The sequence below is a fragment of the Cnephaeus nilssonii genome (genome assembly GCF_951640355.1).
Source record: "Cnephaeus nilssonii genome assembly, chromosome: 4".
NCBI classification, from domain to species: Eukaryota; Metazoa; Chordata; class Mammalia; order Chiroptera; family Vespertilionidae; genus Cnephaeus; species Cnephaeus nilssonii.
In genome coordinates, this window is record NC_137075.1 from 47,022,236 (window position 1) to 47,041,598 (window position 19,363).

At 37.3% G+C, this 19,363-nt stretch overlaps 1 protein-coding gene across 4 annotated transcripts in view; it reads left to right on the forward strand.

Annotated features, from left to right (window-relative positions):
• GOLM2 (golgi membrane protein 2) overlaps nt 1-19,363 on the forward strand; it is a 103,925-nt gene that overhangs the window by 32,875 nt on the left and 51,687 nt on the right. For all 4 annotated transcript variants that reach the window (XM_079768026.1, XM_079768028.1, XM_079768027.1 and 1 more), the window contains exons 2-6: nt 2,913-2,967; nt 9,731-9,833; nt 12,105-12,195; nt 16,830-16,974; nt 17,285-17,365. In XM_079768026.1, coding sequence (XP_079624152.1) covers nt 2,913-2,967; nt 9,731-9,833; nt 12,105-12,195; nt 16,830-16,974; nt 17,285-17,365 — 475 coding nt within the window. The remainder of the gene's footprint in view (nt 1-2,912; nt 2,968-9,730; nt 9,834-12,104; nt 12,196-16,829; nt 16,975-17,284; nt 17,366-19,363) is intronic.

Below are 19,363 nucleotides of genomic sequence, written 5' to 3' on the forward strand. Positions count from 1 at the left end.
TAATTAAAGGAGTTCATCATCACCAAACCAGTATTACATTAATTGTTGAAGGGTATTCTTTAGTAAGAGGAGGAAGAAGGAGGAGAAGGAGAAGGAAGAAGAATTAAAAATATGAACAATAAACTGGCAATAAATACATATCTATCAACAATTGAATAAAAAAATCAAAATAAATGAACAAGGAATCTAATGAACATAATAAACTGATGAAAAAAAAGAACCAGAGGCATGGAAACATGGAACAGACTAATGAATCTCAGAGGGAAGGGGGGAGCGGGGAGAGATTAACCAAAGGTCTTATATGCATACTAGAGGCCTGATGCACGAAATTCGTGCAAGGGGCTTGGCCCTTGCAGCTGCAGCAGCTTGCCTTGGCTTCGTCTGGAAGATCATCCGGAAGGACGTCTGGTCTAATTAGCATATTATGCTTTTATTATTATAGATTATTATAGATATGCATTACCTATGGACATAGACAATAGGGTAGTGAAGGTCTGGAATGGTGTCGGAACTGGGTGGAGTAGGGCAGTGGAGGGAAAAGGGACATCTGTAATACTCTCAACAATAAAGATTAAAAAAAAAACAAGAAAAAAAAGAATAGCATTTCTCTAGCAATTTCAAAAGCAAGTTTAAAATAAAGAGTACAAAAAAAAGTGCAGAAAAGCTGAAATAGCATCATAAAAATGGATAAAAAACAAAGTAATACAAACTAGTTGGAAACAACAATAAAGGCTGGTTATGCTCTTTGAAGGGGCAAAAGTACAAAAAAATAAAAAGGCTCATGAAAATAAAGGAAGTGGAAAAGAAAGTAAACCTAGGCTAATTAGAAGTTAGAGAGCATTGTTAGTGATCAGCTGATCATATAGCAGTTGGTGTTAGTTGGTGCCTGAACTCCAGACCCACTTTTTCAACTGCCTACTGAAGATCTCTTCTTGGGTATGTCTTAAATATCTCAAATTCAATAGGTCCAGATCTGAAAAAATCATCTCTGTACTTCTCCCTACCACTCCAAGTCTGTTTCTTCTGTGTTTCCCTATTATGGAGTATTATAATCTTACTCATCTAGTCCCCCTATTTTAAATATATATTTTTATTGATTTCAGAGAGAAGGGAGAGTGAGAGAGAGAGATAGAAACATCAATGACGAGAGAGAGAATCATTGATAGGCTGCATCCTGCATGCCCCACACCAGGGATTGAGCCCACAACCCAGGCATGTGCCCTTGACTGGAATTGAACCTGGGACCCTTCAGTCCACAGGCCAACGCTCTATCCACTGAGCCAAACCAGCTAGGGCTAGTCTCCCTATTTTAGAAATGTAAACATCATCCTTGATGTTTCTTATTTTACTCCTATATCTGATCAACCAACAAGACCATTCTTCCCCTTGATAGTTCTCATATATAGTTATCTCTCTGTCGTAATTCTGTTAATTTAGACCAGGGGTTGACACACTTTTTCTATAAAGGGCTATATAGTAAATACTTTAGGCTTTGCAGGCCATATGGTCTTTGTCACAATCACTATAGCTTCAAAGTAGCCATAGACAATATGTAAATGAATGGATGTGGCTGTTTCCCATCAGACTTTACTTATAGACTAGAGGCCCGGTGCACTCCAATCTGGGACCCCATAGGGGATGTCCGACTGCCAGTCCGACATCCCTCTCACAATCTGGGACTGCTGGCTCCCAACCACTTTCCTGCCTGCCTACCTGATTGCCCCTAACCGCTTTTGCCTGCCAGCCTGATCACCCCCTAACCACTCCCCTGCCAACCTGATCGACACTTAACTGCTCCCCTGTTGGCCCGATCGCCCCCAACTGCCCTTCCCTGCCAGCCTGGTTGCCCCCAATTGCCCTTCCCTGTAGACCTGGTCCCTCCCAACTGCCCTCCCCTGCAGGCCTGGTCCCCCCCAACTGCCCTCCCCTGCTGGCCTGGTCCCCCCCAACTGCCCTCCCCTGCAGGCCCAGTCACCCCCAACTGTCCTCCCCTGCCGACCTGGTCACCCCCAACTGCCCTCCCCTCCTGGCCTGGTTGCCCCTAACTGCCCTCCCCTGCCAGCCATCTTCTGGCGGCCATCTTGTGACCACATGGGGGTGGCCATCTTGTGTGAGGGTGTGATGGTCAATTTGCATATGACCTCTTTATTATGTAGGATACTGAAATTTGAATTTCATATAATTCATGAAATATTCTTTTGATTTTTTTTACTATCTAACCATTTAAAAATGTAAAAACCTGTTATGGGGGATCACTTTGTAAGTTATATAAATGTCTAATCACTATATTGTACACCTGAAACTAATATAATATTGAATGTCAACTGTAATTGAAAAATTAAAAAAAAATTTTTTAATGTAAAAGCCATCTTTAACTAGCCCTACAAAAACAAGCAGCAAACCAGATTTGGGCCATAGTTTGCCCAACCCCGGTTTAGACATTTTCTTTCATATGAAATACAACAGTAATCTCCTACTCTCCTAGATTACAGTGACCACAAAAATGAGTCCTATGTAATATCTGTCATTCTATGAAAGCTTGATAAGTATTAATTACTTTTGGTTTGATATTAATTGATTCAAGGAATTCTTTTTTTAATGTAGAGTTAGTAAGAGGTCTCCTCTAGTAAGATTTTGAAAAAACATGCCATTAAGCAATATTCAAGTGAAACTTTAAAACTTTTGAAAGTTATTATACTATATATTAAATAAAATTAATATTCTTGTGCAAATTTAAAATTATTATTACAAAACCAGAATTTATCTCTAATTGTTTTTGGAAAGAGGTGGTATATATATAATAAGGATTTTTCTTTTGCATTTATGATCAAGCTCAAAGTGAATGTGAGAAAAAAGTAAATGTGAGCAGAACAGCGTATTCTTTACTAAAATGAGAACTTAATTTTTTTCAGGTTAAACTACAGAGCAACATATCATATCAGATGGCAGACATACATCATTTAAAGGGTAAGAAACTTAATTACATATTAAAGATAAACAAAGGTCACTAAATGCCTAAAATACTCAAGAATTTAGGATAATAAAATAGCTAAATGAAAATTTTTGAACACAGTTCCTCAAATGGCAGAACATTTATTCTTTTGTCTTAAGATATGATAAAATGTTTTAATATTGCTTTATATATAATAAATGCAAGTTAAAATTTGAGGCCAGCGCCCAGCCAGTGTGGCTAAGCAATTGAGCATTGACCCAGGAACCAAGAGGTCACTGGTTCAATTCCTGGTTAGGGTGCATGCCTGGGTTGCGGGCACAAGCCCCAGTAGGGGGTGTGCAGGAGGCAGCCTGTGCAGGAAGCAGCGGATCTAAGATATTTCCCTCTCATCGATGTTTCTATTTCTCTATCCCTCTCCCTTCCTCTCTCTAAAAATCGATAAAAACATATATAAATGTATTTTAATTTGAGGCCAGCATTTTAATCTTGTGCTGTAGACAGAGTTCATTCAATGAAATGTTGTTAAAAAAATTCTCTAAGAAAGTTGAGCTGTAGCTTCAGAAACCATGAAATTTCTAGGGGAAAGGTAAGGGATTATTTCTCTGTACTGTGCCCAATCTGCTAAAATAATCCATTCAGGTCTAGGGATGCTTTGGACAGGTCCTCCAAGCTTAAATACCCTGGAAACAGAAAGAAACCTGGGAAGATATGTATATTTTCATTTAGATGAAGGGATAGGAGATAAGCAAACCTTTTATGGGAAATAATAGGTAAGGAGAAGAAGCTCTATGCTTTTTGACATTACTTCACATCATCTATGGCTTTTGGAGTTTGGGGTCTTGAGGATCACCCTTCTTCCTCACAATCCTTTGGTTATGACACTTTGTATTTTAAAACTTGGCATGCAGTGACTTTAAGTTTATATGTATGGGCAATACATGCTCTCTAATTTCATAAATATATCTTTATTCTATAACCATTTTGAACCCTTTCGATAGAATTAGATAGTATATTTTTATCATCCTCTTGGAGAAGCCAACCAGAGCTGGCTCTGTAATTTATTGAAGTTTTGCTTTCACCTAGCAAAACCGTTAGGAAATGTTATTGGTGTGTTGTAACCCAAAAAATAGGAATTATTAATTTTTTACTGTCTGTGTTTAGAACAGCTTTGATTTTTTTTTTTTAAAATTAGAAATTTGCTTCTTGGAGTGGCCGCATTTATTTTTGTTGAATTTGTGTCCATGTTCTGCTCTTTTAAACTCACAGAGTGCATTGGGATGACACAGAAGATGCCACACTCTTAGTGCTGCTTCCAGCTTGCAATTTTTATTTGTTATTTATTTTGAATTTTTAAAATTGATTTGAGAGAGAGAGGAAAGGAGAGAAAGAGAGAAGCATCAATTTGTTGTTCCACTTGTTATGCACTCATTGGTTGATTCTTGTATGTACCCTGACTAGGGATTGAACCTGCAACCTTGGCATATTGAACAATGCTCCAACCAACTCAGCTACCCAGCCAGTGCCCAACTTGCAATTTTTACAAATGATTCTGCTTGTCATCAAAGTATATTTCTTATTAAATTGTAGTAGATCAATTGAATAAGAAATCTTGTGGCTTTTGATAGTATATGTCAAAGAAAATGACAGCCTATGTTACTGAGTAAAAATCTTTATTGTACCATATGCATTGAAGTAGATCTTAAGATGTTTTGAAATTTTATATGAAATTTTCTTCATCAGAGGAAAAAAAGCTTTGAACTCATAACTGTACAACTTTTGGTTTTAGTGCAGTTTTAAGATTGAATTTTATTAATGTGACTTTTGCGCCTTGGCAACTATTTCTACTGAAATAAACTTCTTTTTTTAAAAAAATAATTCTTTATTGTTGAAAGTGTTCCATATGTCTTCTTTTTCCCCCCCCCATTGACCGCCTCCAGCCTGCCCCCGCCCCTACTTCACCCCCCGCCTCCCCAACAAGGCCCTCACTGCACATTGTTTGTGGCCATACAAAGTTCTTGGTTGATTACCTCCCACCCACCCACCCTTCCCCGGCCTTTCCTCTGAGATTCTGCACTGTGTTCCATGCTTCCATGTCTCTGGATCCACTCCATTCATGAGTTTATTTTGTTACTTAGATCCCACATATGAGTGAGATCATGTGATACTTGTTTTTCTCTGACTGGCTTATTTCACTTAGCATCATACTCTCCAAGTCCCTCCAGGCTGTCTCAAAGGATAAGAGATTCTTCTTCTTTTTAAAAAAATATATTTTATTGATTTTTTACAGAGAGGAAGGGAGAGGGATAGAGAGTTAGAAACATCGATGAGAGAGAAACATCGATCAGCTGCCTCCTGCATACCCCCTACTGGGGATGTGCCTGCAACCAAGGTACATGCCCTTGACTGGAATTGAACCTGGGACCCTTCAGTCTGCAGGCCGATGCTCTATCCACTGAGCCAAACAGATTAGGACAAGATTCTTTTTTACTGCTGCAAAGTATTCCATGGCATAAATGTACCACAGCTTTTTTATCCACTCATCTACTGTGGGTGAAATAAACTTCTTGATAAGTTGACTATTTTATTGAAATAAATAAGCACTAAGACCCTAAAAAATCCTTATGGTAGTTAATATTTTCATGGAAATAAAAGGAATGGAAATTGGTTTTTAATTCGTGACATAATAAATTAATATTCTAGTATATATTGATTTATTTTGAATAGCATACCTTATTTTTATGCTTATTACTGAAAGAAAATTTGAAATCAAAATTTTGCTATATCCCTAATCTTTTGATGTTAAATTGAGGGAGTATGGCCATACCTTTCTATAACATACCCTGGTGTTATTGTCTGAGATAGAACATCCTGCACAATCAACCATGGACCTGATCTCACGTTAAGTTATTTACTCTGGGAGTCCTGCTGTGGTGAGATGGATCAGTCACACTAGATATAGAGTGTCTTTGGGTTCAAAATTAAAAAAACAACACCACCACATTTCCATCAGTTGAAAGTAAACTTGTGATATAGGAAAATTTTGTCTTTAGTTTTGCTTTCTGTTCTGTTTACTTTCCCTTTTCATGTCTTTGTTTTGACCACTCAAAATACTAAATTAATTCTCGGCTTTATAATCTTTTGGCTATATTCAAACAGGAAAGAATCTGGTATTTTACATGAACTGGAACTCATTTATAATGATGTTTTATTTTTATTTGTCAGTTGTATTATAAGGCTTTAGCTCCATTTAGAAATGAAAAATGTATTTCCTGATAAAGAAATTTCAAATAGCCTGGCTGGTATGACTCAGTGGTTGAGCATTGACCTATGAACCAGGGGGTCACTGTTCAATTCCCAGTCATGGCATGTGCCCCAGTTGTGGGCTCAGTCCCCAATGGGGGGCATGCAGGAGGCAGCCGATCAATGATTGTCTTTCATCATTGATGTTTCTAACTCTCCCTCTCTGAAATCAATAAAAATATATATATTTTTAAAAGGAATTTCAAATATTGTTAGAAGTTTATGGAGAGACAGAGAAGCCATCCTAAATCTTGAAATCATACTAAGCCTCAGGTTCATTCTGAAGGTAAAGTTAACTTCACTTATTTTACTGTGTAGGAAAAAGAAGCCTGAATGAGGCCTAAACATCACCAATTGAAGTCTATTCACTAATAGCTGCTAGGTAGTGCTGATAAATATAAATTGCAGTAATTTTTAGTTCTAGGATCTTTCTTGCCTGAGCATAGGTTCTCTGAACTGGCTAAGTCTATAAGCTACAAGGCTTTTTGTCACTGCTGCCTGCTGGGACCCCATTGTCTCTGTAGACTCAACATCCATAACTGAGGCCAGAGTTTCTGCTACCTCTAGCCCTCTGTATTTTAGGAGATGGGGCCAGGGATCAGATATCTGTCTGAATGTGTTATTCAGGGATGGCTGGCCTCAGATTTGTTACTTTTATCTAAAGTGGGGGTAATAGGTGAAAAACTGTGGAGACCAACTATGTTATATATTGGAGAATTTGTAGAGTAAAAAGAGAAATTTAAAATGTGGCTTGACTGGACTCATAGGAACAGAGACTAGAATGGTGGTTATCATGGTTTAGGGATAGGGTGGGGAGAGGGAATGGGAAGATGTTGGTCAAAGTGTACAAACTCCCAGTTGTAAGATGAATGTGTTTTGGGAATCTTACATACAGTGTGGTGGTTATAGTTAATACTTTTTTATATACTTGAAAGTTGCTAAGAGAGTAGATCTTTAATATTCTCACCACAAAAAAAGAAATGGTCATTATGTGAGATAATAGAGGTGCTAGTTAATGCTACAGTGGTAATCATTTCACAGTATATAAGTGAATCAAATCAACATATTGTATACCTTAAACTTACATAGTATTATATCTCAATTAAAATTTTTTTAAATAAATAAAAAATATAGCTTGAGTACATAAACATATTTATTAAATACAAGCATTTTATGTGAATCATTTACTTTTTATACCTGATTATTATATTATGCAATAACTATTATTATGCATACTAGGTGCCCAGTGCACGAATTCGTGCACCTTGAAAGGAACTGTGGGCTGCGAGGCTGTGGTGGGCACAGAGGTGGGTCTTGGCCCATCCTCTGTGCCCCAGCCCAGCCCCTCCTGCCATAGCCCGGTCCCCTGACTGCCGGCAGCCCCGTTCCCGCCGCTGCCACAGACTGTTGGCACTGGCCCCGTTTGCACCCGCTGACGGTGCGGAGTGATTGGGGCCAGCGCTGTCAGTGGGTGTGAGCTGCACCAGCAGGTGCGAGCAGCGGCTGCTGCCCTGATTGCCCCTCGGGAACAATAGGAGGTGGAGAATCCCTGAGGGGCAATTGGGTCTGGCAGCCACTGCTTGCACCCATTGACAGTGCTGAGCGATCAGGGCCAGGGCCGGGGCCAGCGCTAGGAGCCAGCAGCGGGTGCGAGCGGCAGCTCTGGTGCTGGCAGTGGGTGCGAGCGCCAGGCAGGACTACGACTCGTGGGAGCAAAGAATTTCAGTAACCACCAGAGGCTCACACGGTGTCATCCGGCGCTCCGCCTTGGTCTGGAGCCCCCGCTCACCTGCTCCACCATCCTGCCGTGGCTGATGCCCACCATGTTCCACACTCTGCCGCCTGCTGCCAACACCTGCCATGTTCGTGAACACCGTGGTGGTCAGCACATGTCATAGCGACTGGTTGTTTGGTTGTTCGGTTGTTCCACCACTTGGACTATTTGCATATTAGGGTTTTATATATGTAGATTGTTAAACTTTTTAATATAACTCAGCAAATATTCATGTGACTTCAAAATTTTTGTCATTGCTAAATATAATCTTTGATATATTTATTTTAGTCTATTTTTTACATTATATTTCTATGTAATTATATTATAAATAAATGTTTAATTCTGCTTTTTTATTGTTGACACTATTATAGATGTCCTCCCTTTTCCCTTCCTTTACCCACCTCCACCCAGTCTCTACCCCAGTTCCTCTGGCCATCACCACATTGTTGACTGTGTCCATGGGTTATGCATATACATCTGCTTTTTGGTGTGCAGTATGAAGTTCCAACCAGCTGAGCCACCCAGCCAGGGCTACTTCTGCTTTTTAAGAACTTATATCCCAAACAATTTTGGAGTGCCTTTAAAGTACTAAGACTAATTCTATAAGCCTTTATAAAAGGTAGATGTTTTATTATAACTATAATATTGGTATATTATGGGTAGACATTATATTTTAATCTTAATAGATGTTGCTTATACAGAGTAGACCTCTGTTCTCATTTTTAAAAATTAAGACTTTCTTAACTACTACTTTTGCTTAACTGCTAAGGCTGTTAACTAATTTTTAATCATCTAAGAACATGGCATTTCTCTGGTGACCTCTTAGTTGTGGGGTCAGATGAAGGAAAGGCTCTAGAATGTGGGTCACTTATTAGGGATAAATGTTTACAAAAGAGCATCTGGCCCAGCTTTTAATTTGCTTTACAGCTCATTTCATATCATTTGTTATAACTAAAACTTTTAGCCCTAGTCCAGAAATTACGAGCTTTGAAAATAGATTTTGGTATGTGTAGACCTAGCATCAGTAGCAGAACTAGAAATGAAATCTGAAGTGATTAACACATAAGTTGGAAGTCAAATGTGATTTAAAAGGAAAAGAAAACTTGAATTTTGTAACCATAGCAAACATCTAAAAAATGTTATTTTCTCATCTACTTTTATTTATTTTTTATTGATCTTAGAGAGAGGAAGGGAGGGAGGGAGGGAGGGAGAGAGAATGAGAGAGAGATCGATCTGTTGCCTTTCAAACATGCCCCACCAGGGATCAAACCCACAACTTGGTAATGTGCCCTGACCTGGAATTGAACCCGCCACCTTTTGGTGTACGGGAAGACACTCCAACCAGCTGAGCCACACAGGCCAGGGCTTCCTGCCTACTTTTATAAAGCAGGTTTAAAAGAGGTAGGTAGATACTTTTTGGTACTGTTTTCACAGCTTGTATGTCTACATAATGTGAAAAGATGTGTAATTTATTAATATTTCTGATTAATGTGGAAGCCACTGAGGCTATCTTGTTTTAAAAATAAATTTTATCTGCCCATGCATGTGTTATAAAAGGCAATTAAATGGGCTACTAATTATATAATTTAGCTGAATAAAGAAAATGAGAAGTATATTTAATTTTTAAAAATCCCATGACTTCTCACTAGGGCGCATTGAAGTGAGTAAACTTTATTCCTTTGATTCTTACCTTATGTGGCTAGAGCAACTTGCTGAGCTTCGTCAGGAGTTTCTTCGACAAGAAGACCAGCTTCAGGATTATCGGAAGAATAATACTTACCTTGTGAAGAGGTTAGAATATGAGAGGTAAGGTGCTACAAATATTTATGAATCTGTGTAATATCTGTCCAACTTTTGAACAATTCATTTTTTTCCTTTCTGGCTTCTGTTTTTCTTCTTTTGTTTTCTTAGGTCATTTAAATTCATTTTCTATTGTCTTTCTATTGCCTCTCTGAAGTTTGTACTCTTTTATTTTTATACTAGAGGCCCAGTACATGAAATTTGTCAGGGGGAAGGTGGTTCCCTCAGCCCAGCCTGCACCTTCTCGCAATCCGGGACCCCTCAGGGGATGTCCGACTGCCGGTTTAGGCCCTATCGGTTTAGGCAGTCAGACATCCCTCTTGCAATCCAGAACCGCTGGCTCCTAACCGCTCACCTGCCTGCATGCCTGATTGCCCCTAACCACTCTGCCTGCCTGCCTGATTGCCACTAACCACTCACCTGCCTGCCTGATCACCCCTAACCACTCGCCTGCCTGCCTGATCACCCCTATCCACCTCTGCCTGCCTGCCTGATCACCCTTAACCACTTGCCTGCCTGCCTTATCGCCCCTAACCACTCGCCTGCCTGCCTGATCGCCCCTAACCACTCTGCCTGCCTGCCTGATCACACCTAACTGCTCACCTGCCTGCCTGATTGCCCCTAACCGCCTCTGCCGCGGCTTCATCTGGAATGACATCCAGAATGACGTCCAGAAGGTTGTTCGGCTGTCTGGTCTAATTAGCATATTACACTTTTATTATAGATGTTTTGCACCATGAAAGTATCTCTTACAAGGTATGTGTATCTGCCTGTGTAAGACAGAAAATCTTGCCTGAGTTTTATTTAATTAGATGTTTGGCAAAGACTAAAAGGAGATTAAGATTCTGTGATTCTTTTTGAGGGGCATCCAGATGAGGACACACTGGGAGATGTCCCCAGAATAGCTGAGGGCTGAGTGCCAGCTGCTTCTCCTGCTCTTTACTTCAGGCCCCTTGTTTACACTGCTACACTTAGTTGGTGGTGAGGTAGGGGAATTTCATAGGGGCTTTTCTAGCAACCCCTCTTTAAAAACCTTTATTGTATCTGTACTCAATTTTACAGTAAAAGGTATTTTTTAGGTCTGCACACCAAAAATTAGAAAGAGTTGCCATATTTTAATTTAAAGTACCATTTATCCATTTCTGACTTCTTACTCTAGGCTATCAATATGCATCTAGTTACATATATGTATTTGAACCTAACAGTATTCAATAATTTTCCAAATACTACTTCCATAATATATTACCTCTAAATATACTTGCATATTTAGAGGTAATATATTATTTCAGCTTGTTAATGTACCAAAGCTTGTTTAATCTCTCCCAGTTGCTGAACCATTATAGTGATTTTCCTTTTCTCACTATTATGATTATCAACTATAAAACTCTATGCAAAAAGGATTTCCCCCTGCTAATGTTATTTCACTGGTATATATTCTCAAATAGAGAGTTCCTAAGATAAAATGTTTTATTGATTTTATTGCTCATTTCACATATATGAAAGATTGCTTTCTAACATGATTGTACTAATTTATAATCGAAATGTTCCCCCATAGCTCCTCCAACATTGGCTTTTATAATTCTAATTAATTTTGCAAGTATAGGAATAATGTAATACCATAAATACACATAGGAAATTTAATTTGCATTTTAATGGTGAAAGTTAACATTTTCCTCTATATTAACTGTTTGTTCCTTTTTACATGAACGATCTATTTGTATCTTTTGAGTACTGTGCAGTGGAAATTCACAGTCTTTATCTATTTTGTTCATTTACATTTTTTCTTGAAAATAAGTATATCTTATTTATTAATTTCTTCCATTCTTGCTCTTCTTATGGTGTAGACTTTTATTATTATGTTAAAGTACTAACTATTGGATGAATCACTTGCTGCAACTCCTATTAACACTTATAATTCTATTTTTCTCATCTATTACTGTATTTTGGTCTCACAATTTTCTCCTCTCTATTGTTTTTCTCTTCTGTGATTGACTCTGACAATTGTGTGTTTTTTAAATAAATGCAATTTTTAAAAATAAACTTTTATCTTTCTAATTTCTTTTTAAATTAGCTTTATCAGTACTTTTTATCTTCTATTAAAGGTTCAAATATTTTAAGAATCTTGACTAAGCTATATTTATGTCTGCTCTTTGTCCTTCCTTGCCCACTCGCCTGCTAACTGAATGCTTCATCTTTGTAAATGTAAGATTTCAACTTCTAGACTTTGAGAATCCAATCCAAGATAATATAATCTAAAAAAATGACTTTGTAATTTAGTTTTCAGTGTGGACAACAAATCAAGGAATTAAGAGCACAGCATGAAGAGAATATTAAAAAGTTAGCAGACCAGTTTTTGCAGGAACAAAAGGTAAATTAAAAAAGGATACTTAAATCAAAATATATTCTTGTTAAAAATATTGTAATTTAGAAATTAAAATATGTACTTTTGTCATAAAATATTGTATTTTTTTAAGTATTCTGGCCTGCTTAATTCTAAAAATGACCTGTAGTGGCTTATTGCTGAGTAAATTAGATATTTGCAAAAACATAACCATAACTCTTAAAACTAATTTTGAGCTAAATATCTCTTATCTGTTTTTTTTAAATCCTCACCTGAGGATATGCTTATTGATATATTTTTTTAAAGAATAGTTTATTTATTTTTAGAGAGAGAAGAACAGAGAAAAGAGGAACATTGATGTGAGAGCATAACATCGATTGGCTGCCTTCTGCATGCCCCCTACCAGGGATTGAGCCTGCAACCCGGGCATGTGTCCTGACTGGGAATTGAACCAGCAACCCCTCGGTGCATGGGACAACACCCAACCAACTGAGCTATACCATATAGGGTTAAAAATAATTTTTGCTGTTAATGTATTTCTCAGATTGTAAAGTGCAAAATATTTTACTGAAAAATCAATTACTTCCTATTTTATGCTTTTTAGAACCAGAAAAATAATCGAGAAACTTTCCCTTTAATTATAAATCTCTGTTATTCTGAATTTCTTTTTTAAAATATAGAAATGAAACACTAGTCACTACTTGGATTCATATTTTAGGGGTGGAAAATTATTTTATTAATTTATCCATTTTCAGTTGACATATATATTACAAAGGCCCTGCTAGAAATGGAGGGAATTTGTCTAAAGATTAGGACATTCATTGTTTTCCACCTTGTAATCTCATCTAACTGGCAATGGTTTGTGTAAAGTCTTGTGATTTAATGTAAAGAGAGGTTGAACAGTGAAAAATATTTATCTTGCTCTTTGGTAGCATCTTCTCTAATGGACTAGAAGTTAAGGAAACCAGATTTTCATTCTTAGCTGTTTCACTATTTTACAGCATGATATTGAGGGCATCGTTTTTTCTGTATTTCATTTTTTTAATCTAAAATGTGAAATAGCTGCTGCCTGTCTGCAGTCTACCTTGAAGAGATGTGAAGATAGATTGCTGGAAATGGCAGGCCTAAGTAGAGACATTGAGAGCAAGCAGAAGGTGTTACTGAGATACTCGATAGTTAGAGGAGCATAGTAGAACACAGAAGGAAGGGGAAGAGAGGTTGCTGTTGCATTTGTTCTATTAGAAGCCCATATCAATAATAGGGTAAGCCCTGGCCAGTGTGGTTCAGTTGGTTGGGTGTCGTCCCATGCACTGAAAGGTTGCCAGTTCAATTACAGGTCAGAGCACATGCCCAAGTTTCGGGATCAATCTCAGGTGGGGTGCGTACAGGAGGCAGCTGATCAATGTTTCTCACATTGATATTTCTCCTCCTCTCCCTCCTCCCCCCCCCCTCCTCCTCCTCCTCCTCCTCGCCCTTTCTTTCTCTCTAAAAATCAATTTAAAAATCTTATTTTAAAAAATGGGATAAGTTTGCTATCTTCTGTTCTTCCAAGAAGCACAGCTGAGAGCTTTACCTTTTTTTTCAGGCAAGTGTAGTTCTCTCTGTTCTTCTATACTGGACTATTTTTATATTATTAATTAACTAACATACTCTTCAATAATTTGTTGCCATTATCCTGCCCTGAATGGAACAGGTGGGGAGGAGGGAGATTCTTAGAGACTCCTTTCTAGGGTAACACAGTAGCCCTTACCCTTTAGACCAGCTGCCTAATTCTACTCCCCACTCTTTATTCCCTGTTCTGCAACTATTATAACAAGGTGATTCTGTGAATTTTGGGTTGCTTTTTTTTTTTTCTTCAGAGGAGCAAATTCAATGTAAGCTGTATGAAACAAGTATAAGTTGTATTCAGGGATTTTTTTTTAACCAAATAATTTAGAAGTTACTCTGGAGAAGGAGCAAATTTAATACAACCTGCTTCCTATTTTCATACTATCCATGTGAAAAGTGGTTATTACATTTAAAAATGGTTGAAAATAAAAAGACTATTTTATGATGGGAAAATTATAAGAAATTTACATTTTCATGTCTATAAATGTATCTTCTGGTATATAGTCACACTCAATTGTTTACTGCTTTCATGCTACAAAGGAAGAGAAATTGTTGTAGACCAGAGGAGACTAAGGAGACCTGAAGACTTAAATGCCATGTAGTATCCTGGATTGGATCCTGGCACAGAAAAAGGACTTAGTGGAAAAAGTGGTGAAATCTAAATAAAGTCTGGAGTTTGGTTTTTAGTATACTAATGTTAGTTTCTTAGTTTGCAAATGTGCTAAGGTAACATAAGATGTTAACATTAAAGGAAATTAAGTGAGGGTTAATTAGTTTTCTGTGAAGTTAAAATTATTTTTAGAATAAAAAGTTTATTTAAAAAGCAATTAGGTGCCCCTTCGCCAAATTATCAGCATTGCACTTAGAAAACACTTTTATTTGAAGGCGAGGGAGGGATGGCGGTGGGTGGAAGGTAATCAACCATGGGTTATGCATGTATGTATGTATGTATGCATAATCCATGGACACAGACAATAGGGTGGTGAAGTCTGGGTTGGGGGCATGGGGGCCGGGGTCAGACTGGAGGGGGTCAGTGGGGGAAAAATGAATGAATAAAGAAAGAAAAGAAAACACTCTTATTTTCTAAGAATATTTAATATTGCCCGGCGGTGTGGTTCAGTGGTTGAGTGTCAACCCATGAACCAGGAGGTCACAGTTTGATTCCTAGTCAGGGCACATGCCTGGATTGTGGGCTTCATCCCCAGTAGGGGGCATGCAGAAGGCAGCTGATAAATAATTCTCTCTCATCATTTATGTTTCTCTCTCTCTCTCCCTCTCCCTTCCTTTCTCTGAAATCAATAAAAACATATTTTTAAAAAGAATATTTAGCCCTAGCTGGTTTGCTCAGTGGTTAGAGCATTGACCCGCAGATTGAAGGGTTTTAGGTTCAATTCCAGTCATGGCACAGACCTCAGTTGCAGGCTCAATCCCCAGCACCTCTTATTGGGGCATGTGGGGGAGGCAACCAATCAATGTGTCACATCGATGTTTCTGTCTCTCCCACTCCTTCCACTCTTTCTAAATAATCGGTGGAAAAAATATCCTTGGGTGAGGATTAACAACAACAAAAAGTTGCAGTCATTAATAATACATCAGAGTGACATTGTTAACTATTTTAAGTGGAAAAGTGTTTTTGAACAATGTTCGTTGACTTTTAAATTTTGTTAATATTGTTTGTTTTATTCACATCTACAAAGAAGTGGAATGCTATAAAAATAGCCTATGATATAACATCATAGCGAAAATACAGAGATGCAGGGTAGATGCTCAGGTTGTGCCTCACTGATTTTCTCACCTTTGACTTTCGTACTGACATGTACAAAAATTTCAGTTTATCATCTCACTCATCAACAATTAAGCTCTGAGATTTGGCTATTGTTTACCAAGTTCTCAGAAGATGGAGTGAGAAAGACTATCATTTGAATTCATCTCCACAATTCTCTAGCTTTGTAACCTTGAATAAGCTAATTAACTTCTTTAAGCCTCAGTTTTGTTCTTCCTCAAAGTATTTATTTGTCTCTGCTAGAGGATAAATTTGAAAGGAATTTGTAAACTATGAAGCATAGTACAAATGTTTGTTGTTGATTTTATCTGCTAGGTACACTGAAATTGTCAAAGTACCTTTTTTCTTTATTTTGACAAATTCTTACAATTTGGCTCTTGTAATTCTAGACTTCCTATAGATTTGTAAGTGCTATTGTTTTTTATAACATTACTTAATGATGACATTGCATAGTGTTTTAGAGTTGACCAACTATGTATAAATGCATTAAATATTAAGTGTAAGGACCTATGTGGCAACTCAAGCATATCTACTTGATCTTTGTGTCTCCCAATTTTCTACTTGAGGCAATTCAATATAAAAGAGAAAACTGGCTCACCAATAGAATTGAGTCAGGTCCAGCTATATACACAAAGATTCAAGTTTCCAAGGAGATGATATATTTAGGAGCAGGTTGGAAGGAGCACTGACCTGGTGTATTTGTCTGCCATTACTTCTTGTGCTTTGGTGGTCAGTGCACTTGGGAAGAATTGCCCTGTTTACCACCCTTGCTGTTTCTACTTGGGGGGAAAAACCTGACAATGTCAGTAGCCATTTATCACACTTGAGGGGCACCTGTGCCAATCTCCTGCTGTCTGCCATCCTGCTGGATTATAACATTTGCCTATAAAGAACCTACCCTGCCCACAGCACCCAGGACAGAGCTCAACTGTATGCCTCCCACAGTCACCTACAGTGCTTGGCAAGACTCTCTTCTTGCAGAATCACTCTCTTAGCATAGCCAAAGAGAATTACCTCTGTATAATATTTTAGGCCATTTCCTACAATTAGAGACTTTAAAATGTATTGGTTCTTCTTTGACTTCCTATCAGGTATAAAAACTGAACAGAAAATAATATTATATCCCCCATCTCCAAGTATTTGAAATTTAGACCCAGGGTATATGTTTCAGAAAATGAACTGTTTTATAACATTTAGTTAATAGTTACGTCAATGATATAACATAGTTAACTGCAAAAATATTTACTGTTACTAAATCTTTATCTAACAGCAAGAGGCCCACAAGTTGGAATTAAAAGATGAAAATGAATTGGGTATAAACAATCATGCAGTACCTAAAAATGTTCCAAAAGTAGGTGAGAAGGCTGAAGAGAAGAATGAAGAACCCTCAAGCCACCATATTGCACATGGGAAAGGTATTACAGTTATTTTGTTTTGTGTTAATAGGATATTGACTTTTCTCATTTTGAGGTTAACATTTTTAATCGTAAAGGATATTGTTTGATTTTAGTTCAGTTATGATTACGTGTCTGTATTGTTTCAAATTTAGATCCTTTGACTGAGAAAAAGCAGTAAGTTATTTTAGAATTACATCTATGTCCAAAGCAAGATATAAAGATATTTGGTTAGTGTAGCTTATTGCTTTAGAAACTATTACCTTCCTTCAAGATAATTTTAATTTATGTAAAGAAAAATATAGAATTATATCTTTTGATACTTGGGCAGAACAAATCAAACCAGGTGGTGATGCAGGAATGCCTGGAATAGAGGAGAACGACCTTGCAAAAGTTGAAGACCTTCCCATTGGTAAGTAAAAGTTAGTAGAGTATTTAACTAAAGTGACCATATTATTTTTCATGTGACCCTATTCTCTTTTTGAGTAACACTTGAGAAAAGCCACAGATATCTGTATGGCTTATATTTCTAGTTAATTAACCACCCATAAGTACTTGTTTTTGCCTTAATAAGAATCAACCATATTTGAACCTTTTCTTTTTTGACTCAAGGGTTATTGTTCATGACATTTATGCTATATTAGAGCTATTTATGTTTACTAAAAGTATATATGGCTCGTTTCTTTCATATTAAATGCTCCCAGATTGCTGTGATATTGGTGTGCTTTAATATGGCCTAGCAATATACTTATATAGGTTTTTAGAACTCGCCTTGTCCTTTCAATTAATTACCTCAAACTTTAAATAGTTTATTCACTGTTTTCTTTCTTTTATTTTTGTTAATCCTCACCAGAAGGTATTTTTTCCATTGATTTTTAGAGAGAGTGGAAGGGAGGGGGAGAGACAGAGAGAGAGGAACATTGATGTGAGAGAGACACATCGATTGGTTGCCTCCTGCACACATGTAGGCTGGGGCCAAGAATCGAGCCTGCAACCAAGGTACTTGCCTTTGATCTGAATCAAATCTGCGACCCTTCGGCCTGTGGACTGAAGGGTCGCAGATTCGATTCAGGTCAAGGGCAAGTACCTTTCTAACTGCTGAGAAAAACGGCTAGGGTGACTTTTTTTTATGACCACTTCTGCTCAATGTGTATCTCTTTCTTCATTAATGTGTCTGTTTCTTATCTATTTCCATTTGAAGTCTGTGTCACTGCTGCTTTCCTAATCCCACTCATGTTTGTTTTTTTTTGCATGTCTGTTTTTCTTGCCATTTCTATGTTTCTTGGCTATCATAGGTATCCCTCCCTGCCGACTCCAATTTATGGTAGAAAATTGAAAGTAATAGCATGTCTGTGGTTATTCTAGGCTGTTTTTATTCCTTTCAATCTTGGTGATTACTTCTGTGGTTACAACTTATTGTATGTGGCTGAAGTTGCTGTGTGTTTGAGGTCCAAATGAAATACTGGGTTTTTTATTTGTATTGTTTTGTTATCTTCTCAAATTCTTTCATGTCTATTTTCTTTTGGGTTCCCAGTCATAGTATATCCCCCTAAAATAACGGTAAGGACAAGAGCAATAACGTGAGTTTAATAATATGGAGTTAGAATGAGCATGATTTGTTTGTAAGGCAATGAAGTTATCTAGTGATTCTTAAAGTGTGGTCCTTGGATCAATAGTATCAGCATTACCTAGGAACTTCTTAGAAATGCAAATTCTTGAAATAGAGCTCAGCAATGTGTGTTTTAACAAGCTCTCCAAGTGGTTTTTGATCTATGCTATAGTTTTAGAACCACTAGCTAGATATTAATTAAGGAAATATTGAGAGCAAAGACCATGTATTCTTCTCAATTTCTGTAGCACTTACTCTATTCCTAGACTTACTGAGTTTTAGATTGATTAATCTCTTTTACATTGCCCTTATTTATTTTTTAGGTTGCACCCAAAGTTTTGCCAAGGACAAACTGCAGGTTTCTAGTATATAGAAGCACTCTATTCAGATATATAGTCAAAGATTGTTTACCTGCTTCCATGCATTTATTTTTTATGTCAGATATCTACAAAAATATATTTACATGTAAATATAAAATTTTAACTTCTGTTGTCCATTTCTACATAGTTTTCAAGTTAAAATTTTTTTCATTACTACCTTCAATGTGTAATGTCTCCATTTATTTTCTCATTGGTCCACTATCATAATTTATTACCTGGCCACCAGGAAATTCCAGAGTTACGGTAAAATGAAATGGGAATGCAAGAGGTCATAAAGATTTTATCTTGACCATTTTTAGGTATACTGTCCCTATCAGAAAGTGATTTTCAAATATCTTCTGTACATGAACAGCTTCAGCAGAGCAAAAATTTTATCTTGCTTCTTTTGCTTACTTTTTTTTAAAAAGCACACAACCAGTTT